Raw genomic sequence first — 10,060 nt, forward strand, 5'->3', positions numbered from 1 at the left:
GATTTCAGGCGCCATACTGATGATGTTTTTTCACGGTGGTCAAGTCAACCATTATTTACATTGCCTGGTCTCAAAATAGTCGCTGGGCAAGCATAACACAAGCAAAAGGTTTTCTTTTTGCCAGAACAAGATGTATAGTCTTTGAACCCAGCCTATGCTACACGACTGAACTTGCATTTCACACATTGCAGAGGAAAGATGTAGGAAACTTCCTAGAAGAATATATGATGAACAAGAACAGTGTACTTTTGTAGTTTACACTTTGTCTTTAAGCATCGGCCATAGGCCCATAACTAATGGAAAACACATCACCTTTATGTCACCACACAGTCAACATCACATCAATATGATAACCCCTGTTGAGCTATTCAAAATCATAAATTTCATAGAATTGAAGTTTTGGTAATCATCAGCTGCCTTTGCATTTTGTATTTTATAAGTATTTTTTAAAAAAATTAATTTTTTTATTTTTCAAATTAATATTTTTTAATATTTTTAAATCATTTTAATATTCTAGTCTTAAAAATAATTTTTTTAAAAATAAAAAAAATATTATTTTAATAATTTTTAAATAAAAAATATTTTAAAAAATAATCACAAAATAAACTTTTAAAATAAACTAATTTTAAGAGGATAATTGGTAGTCACGGCGGTGCTTACCATGAAATTATGCCACGGCTATAACGAATCATGGGTGTATACAATATGAATTAATTACTTGTGCATGAAGAATGCTCCAAAAAGTCTTGGCTTTTACTTGGAGTTGATAGCATATGCAGGCCGAAACGTTTTCTTTAACTTTTTCTTCTTATTATTTTAAATCTAGAGGTAAATATTGTAGTTTGCTTGGAAAATGGCAGCACTGAGATTGGTGGGACGTATACCGCCTGATCGTTAAATAAAACAACATCATACACCAGTCTTGATAATATGAATTTCACAGGTGGTAGAAAGGGAATTATCATGTATATACTTCAAAAACACTTCTACATCAACTTGTATATGAAATGATTGATTTTTCTTATGGATTAATTAGCATGCGAGGCGCCCCTTTTGGCCACCAGTGAGGAAAATGGCATTGGCACCTAAAAAACTAAGAACAACATGTCATTTCAATGACTAGATGGACAAAACATCCCACTCAAAGTCTCCTTTTAAATTGGCAAGGAGCAAGATGGGATTTGTAATCTTCTCTTGAAAAAGGATCCAATCGAACGTTTGATTTTCCTTTGCCTGATGTATGGGCGACGTCAAAAAGGAAAATGGTGGTTCAAAAGGCCAGAAACAGACATAACACTTAAAGCTGGTTATGGTATTGGTACGAGAAATGAGGTTGCTGTTGATTAGGGCATTGAACTTGACTAAGTCTATAGTCTATGCCAAGAAAAATGCAAGAGGAAGAGTTTGGGCAGTAAAGACATGGACTGTATCATGGACGACAACTACGTGAGTGCTGCCACTACTACTGTTTCTCTACCAAATCACCCGTCTTTTTTAGTTCCATCCATTGGAAGATGTAACCATGAGAATAAGAATTTTGGAACTTTGCGAATGTTGCTTGTGAGACCAAGTGTGATGCTGAGAATTCAAATGAATTAATGCTTTAATTTATCGTTGTTATTCTACCATAAAAATTAAAAATAAAAAACTTTAGAAGGCAGCCTTTTATTCCCTTTCTCCTCAACTCGTTAATTTCAAGACAAGATCCAAGCACATAAAATCTGACATTTTTATTTGGAAATTACACGAATTTGGTCGGAATTTGTAGATGGGAGGAGCTATTTTTTTTTTTCTTTCAAAACTCGTGAGAATACATGTTCAATATTGACAATAGCAAGCCAACCACTCTATATGGAAAAATTCAAATAAAACTCTTAGATCTACTTAAGAAAATAACTAAAAAATAATTCAAAATTCAAAAATAACATCTCCTAAATCTCATTTAAAAGTTTTTCCAATCTCAGCCTGTTTAAGAGAGAGAAACAAAGTATACAGAATCTCTCAGTAAAATTTATAAATCTCCCAATAAAATTTATAATTAAGTTATTAAAATTTCACCCCAATTCAACTATTAATAAAAATAGTCTTTTTTTTTTAAGTGAGTAAATATTGATTTTTAAAATGTTTTTTTTCTTGAAAATATATCAAAATAATATATTTTTTAAATTTTATTTGTAATATTAACACATGAAAATGATATAAAAATACAAATAAAATTAATTTAAAATTTAAAAAATCAAATTTTAATTAAAAACATCATCCAACCTGAGGAACTGGATGAGATCGAGAGCCTGTAGATACACACAGTGACATGGAATGTTTTGCGCGTAGAAAAGCAAGAAAGGAAAATCAAAGCATTCATCATTCATGAATTGAAATTAATGGAAACAGGAGCTTGGACAGTAATCTACGTGCCGCCCCACAGGGTCAAACTCGTAGATGCAAATCCAGACGGTCAATCAGATTGAAGAATGGGCCTCTGGTCAATCATCTTGAATTGTAAAACCATTTTCAATTTTTCTAAACAGACAGCTTTTCTGGAATCTAAATTAAAGTAAACTTCAATTGTTCAAAGGGGAGCAGTAATCTTTTAATATTGAAGAAAGCCGCCCTTCTCTATCATGCAAATATGTAAAATGGACAAGGTCATTGAACTTACAATTCTATATTTTACAGTTAAATAGTATAATCGGATGATCGTTGTGTTCGATCGGCTTTATTTTTTAGATTAATTTTTATATAAAAATGCATTAAATTAATATTTTTTAAAATGTTTTTTAGATGGATTTAATGTGCTGATATCAAGAATAAAAAAATAAAAAATATATTTTTAATTTTAAATTATTATACTCCACATTATCCAACAACACACTCTTGATTAAATTTATTTTTGAAATTAAATCATTTGTGATGGGAATTTATGAATATCTTACTTCTTATAGGAAGCTTGAATCATAATGGTCAAGGACGGAACACCATTAAAAAAACTCATCTTACTAATTGTTGATGCAAGACATTAGATCAACATTACATTTTGATGACGGAAGTGAAGCTGCAAAGAAGAAAGGTAGAAGATGAAGAGTGGAGTGGAAAAACTAGTGGGGCCAAGGCCTAGCTGATTTGGTATCTTGGGCCATTCTAAATAAGACTATGAATGGACCTTGCCCATCTTTTCTTGTCTGGAAATTAGCAGCAGAACTACGAGGCGTGAGTTTCGGGTTTCGGCTGAGATTATTTTTTAAAATATTTGTTTTAAAACAATAATAAGATAATAATTTTTTTAAAATTTATATTTAGGATCAACATATAAAAATGATTTAAAAATATAAAAAAAAATAAAAAAATTCAAATTTTTTCAAAAATATTTTTGAAATGCAAAAAACAAACACTCTAAATATATTTAATTTTTATTTTCTTAATAGTATTACGTAAAGCTAAAAGAAATCATTGTTTTACTGTATAATTTGTAAGGTGAAACTACTAATTTACCTTTTGAGATAAATTTCATTAAGCTAGGTCTTAGGGTTGGAAAATCTTTTTCATAGATACATTGTTCACTATGAGAATTGAGAACTTTACATTGTTATTCTTTCATGTTTGTCTCATGTTGTGTTTTAGCTTTATAATATGTATCATAAGTTCTAAAAGTTTTTTCATCTTTTAAATTTAGTTATTATTTTTTTTATTACTACTTTTTTTTTTACAATTTACCTTGTAAGATTTTGTTATATTGATTTTGGTTGCATATTTGATATGTTAACTAGAATTGATTTAAGTTATTATTCATTTATTTTTTATAAGATTATTTCAATCTCATAACTTGGATCACAGATTTGGCAGAATAACTCAAGTTAAGCTTTTTTTTTAATTAATATTTTTTTATTTTTTTATTTAATATTAGATTGATTGAGAATGAGTTTTATAATTTGTTTTGATTTATTTCATATAAAGTTATCATAATCTCATGATCTAGATTGAGAATTTAATAGATTAACCTGGATTAATTTAAATCAATTCAATAAATTATTGTTTCAATATTATTTTTTAAAAAAATGCTATCTTAAATTTCTATGAATCAAACTATATTTTTATTTGTTATCTGAGTTATCTTTGAACCCATTAAACTGTTTAATCATGTTACATCAGATCAATTTTCATATAATTAATTTTTGATTGCTAAAAAAAATATTAACAATAATTAAATATTTTTTTTACATGTTAAAAAAAATTGATTTAGTCTGTGGTATAATGCATGCCAATCATCTAGTTACAACTCTACAAAGCCTCTAGAAAGCCTCATTGATACCTTAGACTTGATCCGGACAAGTTTTAATTAAATTTGAGTATAGAATAGATTAATCCCTGTCATTGTTCATAACAAACTATGGAATTCCTCCGGTTTCAAAAACTAATTAATCAATCCCTTTCTTGTACATCATGTTTTTTTTTCTTTTCAATTTTGATAATTTAAAAAATAAAAAAGAAGAAGTAAATAATAGGAAAATATTGATGAGAAAAGAAGATAATTTTCGGAACAAAGTAATATGAAATTAAACATGATTAAAACTTTATCAAATGAATAATTAATTAATTAATTTTTTTAAATTACAGGAACCATCTAATTTATTTTTCAGAATTAAAGAGATTAATTTATAACTTACTCCCTTAATTAGAATTAATCATCGGTACCATAAGATATAATGATACAAGGCCAAGCTTCTTTCTTCTTCTTTTTTGAACAAAGAAAGACAGGTTGAATAACAAGACTTTTGGCGGATGAAGAATTGTGGAGAAAGCATGAATCCCCGAGGATCATGACGGCAGCTTAACTTCCTTCATCCCATTCACTATTTTCTTTCACTAAAACGTGCACTTTGGCAGGCTCTATTCTACACTACCATGTCCATTTTTCTTACCTCTCCTGTTCTGTACCGCCACTTCAAAGTTGAAATCTTTTCATCCTTTGAATTTAATGATCTCTGCTCCAGTCTCATCAGTTTACTATTTACAAAGAGATTGGTGGAATTAAGTCATTTTCTTTAGGTATACACAGAACAAACTGTGTGTTTCTTGTCAAGGAAAGGTCATGTGGCACAGACAATGGCAGGAACATGCGAAGGGTCAGATGTTGGTAATGTAACTCTTTGAATCATTTGACAAAGGCAATGGATCGGATAGCCCGAGTGTTAATGCAAAGGAAACTTAATTAAGAGGTTTAATTCAATAAGATGTGCTCATCATGAATTAATCTTTAACTAACGAGGTCATTAATTAGTCTATGGGCACCAAATTTCGACCAAATTAGTGAATGGATTGTGAGAGGCTCACCTACTTCGGCACTCTACATTGCCAACCCAAAGTATTTTCTATAGAGTTTTGAGTGGATATCCACGCAGAAATTGAAGAGAATAAATGAGAATTTGCAGGGAGGAAAATAAAATAAAAATAGAAGTAAATAGTTTTGTGTTAATTATTGATTAAGGCAAACATTCACCTAATTAAAATCCTCCTCATCTTCCTTAATTACGAATTATATGTGAACAATGAGAGATGCATCTCAACAACTTCATCTTCAACTATGTTACAGTTAACCTAATCAGCAAGGACAAGGCCACCCTAAACTAATCATGAAGTTTAGGATTAAAAACAGACAATTGATTTCTAAGCTGAATATAATTAAAGCCATACCTAAACAGCATTAATGCATGGTAGATTACATTGACGACAATGATCATAACTGACAACAGACAAGACCAAAAAGGGTTCTCAGCTAGAGTATCTGTCAGGTATGGTGTAAGAAATCCTCGCAAAAGACCGTCTCCCTTCAAATTAGCCTGCGTCTGAGAATATTTCATACAAATCACGACAGATGATAAGGAGATGCAAGAGACCGGCTAGAAATAAGCCAAAGATCTAGCTAGCTACTACATAGTGTGAACTTAGAGTAAACATTGATACTTAATTTTATACTAGAAGGCCAAGTCGAAGCTCCAAATCCAAAACCTCCTTCGGGTCTTCGCACCCCATTTTCATGTCCAAGTTAATAGTCTCACTTCTCCTCAAAACTTCAAGTTGATCACATTCTTGCGCGAAATTTTTCTTCAATTCTCCAACCCCGAACACGGCTCCTGCATTGCTCTTCTTCTTTGTTAATTCTTTACTTTCATTACTTTCAACTATGGATTTCTTTTCTCGGCAAGAAGGTGAAGAGAAAGAGCTGAGGTATGGAGAATGATCATGAGTGTGATCATCCGGGTACGGCAAGAACTTAGACGACGAAGAAAGTAAATGATCGGGGTTAGGATTACTAGTAGGGTACTTTGGACATTTAAAAAACCAAGAAGGTAGCTGTCTCAGCTTGGCTCTATCTCTCCTGTGAACGTTCATATGGCCCCCAAGTGCTTGAGCAGAGATGAACTGTCTCTTGCAAAAGTTGCATGAGTAGTTTCTTTGAGGCCATGAAAAAACGCTTGAATGCTCTCCCTGAAAGATCGCGTTGTTCTTCTCCCATTTGTCTTTAACTGTGCTGCTTCCCTGTGGATATTTCTTGACCATGGCTAGATGTATACCTTCTGTTTCAATACAACCTCAAAAGACCAAACAACAAGAACATTTACTTATCTAGCTCAGAAGGTGAGAGAAAGCTCAATGAAGTGAGAAATGCTGTTGTTTCATATTGAAGCTGTCGAAGTAATTATAAGCCAGAAACTGAAAAGCCCATCAATGAAAGTGTACTCACCTGCAGATGTCTGCTGCTATATTTGGATAATAGTTGAACATATGTAAATAGAAAACTCAGTGTGAAGTGTTGTTCTTTTTTGCTAAATCGAGGGGAGATCGAGTGGATGATACTTGCTCTTGGAGAATTATATAAACCATCTCAACTTAAGCTTCATGGGGTTCTCTTATATTGTATTAGAATTCTTATATTGTATTAGAATTTTAATGAATAAATAGATAGAAATTTAAATTTTATTATTTTTATTTATTTAATAAAAATTTCAAAAAATAATATAAATTTATATAAATTTTAGTTTCAAGTAATTTTCACTTAGAAATATATGTTAAAAAATAATATAAATTATATTTTAAAATATCAATTAACAGTTTGTCATGTAATCAAAGACTAAAATATTTGTTTTCTTTTATCAATTTAAAATATATGCTTTCTATCTTTATCTTTTAATTAAGTTTTTACATGCATATTAAGATTATTAAGAATATTAAAATTATTAAAAAATATTTAAAAAATATGGTTTTTTAATATTTGATTTTGTAATCACTTCTAAAGAGCAAGTGTTATAGTATTGGAGTCTTAACCTGATAGAAAGTTATTGAAAGTGATTTTTTTTTTTTTTGCTAGATTAATGGGGAGTAATAATAAAATTAAAAAAAATGATAATTTTTAATTTTATATCACTGAAAATTAGCCTTCTAATTATTAGTGTTACGGTTGGAATTTAGTATCTAGTTATAGTATGCCATGAATTCTTTGATTTGACATTTCATTTTAAATTGGAGTTTTGAATTAAGATTCATCATCATTAAAAATAAATCACTTGAATCTATAATTTTTAAATTTATAAAAACAAAAAAAATTCTTGATTATTATAAGAATAACGAAATTCAGAGGCAGCTTATAATTAGACACACTCTAGCAAATGGCATGGTATATAAAAAAAAAATCACACCATAAAGGAGATGGCATAAAGTATACTTAAAGGTGAAGGCTTTACTAATAAATTTTAGGCTAAAGCTATCAATACGAAAGCCTATTTCCTCAATTGTTTTTCAATAAAAGTAGCTCAAAATTGAATTTCATTTGAAGCTTAATGCAACCATAAACCAGAAGTTAGCTAGCTAAAAGTTTTTAGCTACATTGCCTGTAACCTTGTTTCCTCCGAAAAAAAAAGACAAGATTGTGAAGAAAGGGGGGAAACACATTTTTTTATTAGTTACAATGATAAGTCCCAAGACTTTTGACTTTTCAATCCTAAAAAGAATCAACTATTACTTTTAAAATATGTTTTTTTTTTATCAAATATAGAAATGAGAATAAAATACCGATTAAGTACTTGCAACATTTGAATTTCTTGAAGCTTCAAGTTAGCTTGGTGTTTCTAAAATAACTTCTCAAAATAGAGGCCAACTCAACTTTTTAAATTAAAACTAGCTCATTGATAATGTATTCTCACCATGATAATTTAAATCTAGACTTACCTCTTAAAAGGTATTGGTCATTAAGTGATATTTATAATTCATATAATGTTGCTTTTTTTACTTTTGAACCACAATGTTTTGAAAAAGACTATAAAAAAAGAAGCATGGAGAAAGGCTATAAATGAAGAGCCAAACTGAAAGTCAATGATATATCTAAAAGAAAAGAAAGCAATTGGATTAAAATATATTTACAAACTAAATATAACAAAGATAGAATCATACAAAAGTATAAGATAAGACTTGTTATTAAAAACTACTCACCACAACCTAGAATATATTTTATATAAATCTTGTTGCTCGAATATAAACTATCAAAATTGTTTCTGTTTTGATAGCTCAATTATAATTATAGGTTTTTTAACTTTACATTAAATTAGTTTTTCTCATTAAAGAATTGAAGGAAAAGGTTTTTGCAAAGTAACCTTTAGGTTATGTGATGAAATGACAAAAAAACAAACTAACAAGGTTTGTCGATTCCATAAGGCTTTTTACATGTCCAAACAAGCACCAAAAACATAGAGTAACAAGATTAAATCATATTTTCATCAAAATAGTTTCCAAAGATGTCAATATGAGCCATCATTTTATGTTAAGAAAAGCTTAAGAGTATATATCATTTTTTTTTATGGTTGATCTTTGTGAGTATAAAAATTTTTTGTTGAAATTTCAGTTGAATATAAATATAAAAAAATTCACTATTAAAATTGATATTTATAAAGTTTGAACAGTTCAAGAAATTCTTAAAATTAAAAAATTAAGAGAAAGTATTAAATAGTAATTTGTATTTTTTTTACAATAATTAGTATCGGTCAAAAGAGTTTATCTTTTGTTTTTCCTAGACTTTGAAACTACCGTACGTGTCTCTAGGTTTCTCAATCTAGAGTTATTTCTCAATATCCTTAAATAGAGTTTTATTTTCTTTTTTATTACTTGTATCATATATAAATAAATAAATAAATAAAAAACTTTGTACTAGCATCGAGCTGCAGCTCTACCAAGTATTATTTTCAGTATAAATTCTTCTCCACCATTTTTCCACCATTGAAATGGATTGACAGCAACAAGAATGTTTCCACTGCAAGCCTGCTGTTAAGTCAAAATATTATAATGGCCCACACCTATACTGGCAGCATTTTTTTAAAATTTTAATTTTTTTTATTAAAAAATAAATTTTATGTTTTTAAATTGATTTATATATTAAAAATAATTTTATAAAAAATAAAAAAATATATTATTTTAATATATTTTTAAACTAAAAATACTTTAAACCATAACTATTATCATAATTTTAAATAAACTCTGTAAAAAAAAAAACAGCATGATCATGTCATCAACTCCATCGGGAGGAGCTAAAACAGTATTGTTTAGATATGTCGGCCACAAAACGAAGAAGATTACTGATCATTATGCTGGTTTATTTTTGTATTTTAAAAATAATTTTTAAAATTTTTAAAATTTTTTATTTTTTATTTTAAATTAATATTTTTTTTATTTTTAGATAATTTTGATAAACTGATATCAAAAATAATTTTAAAAAATAAAAAATATTATTTTAATATATTTTTAAATAAAAATACTTCAAAAATCAATCATAACAATATACTTAAATATACTATAATAACAACTCTATTTATCCGATTCAACCAACATGAGAACCACTTTCCACATCTGCTGTCGTTCCCAACAGCAGTTAAATTCATAGCATTATAAATTAATTACTAAAAACTTGTTTGATATTTTTTTAAAATATTTTTTTATTTAAAATATATTAAAATATTTTTTTTATTTTTTAAAATTTATTTTTGATATTAATATATCAAAATAACTTGAAAACACGCAC

At 28.4% G+C, this 10,060-nt stretch overlaps 1 protein-coding gene across 1 annotated transcript; it reads right to left on the minus strand.

The window, feature by feature from the left end:
* Positions 1-5,618: 5,618 nt before the first annotated feature.
* Positions 5,619-6,831, minus strand: LOC105126751 (transcriptional regulator SUPERMAN). The gene is made up of 2 exons (XM_011027714.1): positions 6,740-6,831; positions 5,619-6,587 (listed from the first exon to the last, which is right to left on the minus strand). Exon 2 carries the CDS (start codon positions 6,553-6,555, stop codon positions 5,965-5,967), a length of 591 nt encoding a protein of 196 aa, XP_011026016.1. The 5' UTR covers positions 6,556-6,587; positions 6,740-6,831; the 3' UTR covers positions 5,619-5,964.
* Between the last annotated feature and the right edge of the window lie 3,229 nt (positions 6,832-10,060).

This window comes from Populus euphratica, unplaced genomic scaffold (genome assembly GCF_000495115.2).
Source record: "Populus euphratica unplaced genomic scaffold, PopEup_1.0 scaffold30.1, whole genome shotgun sequence".
Classification (NCBI taxonomy): domain Eukaryota; kingdom Viridiplantae; phylum Streptophyta; class Magnoliopsida; order Malpighiales; family Salicaceae; genus Populus; species Populus euphratica.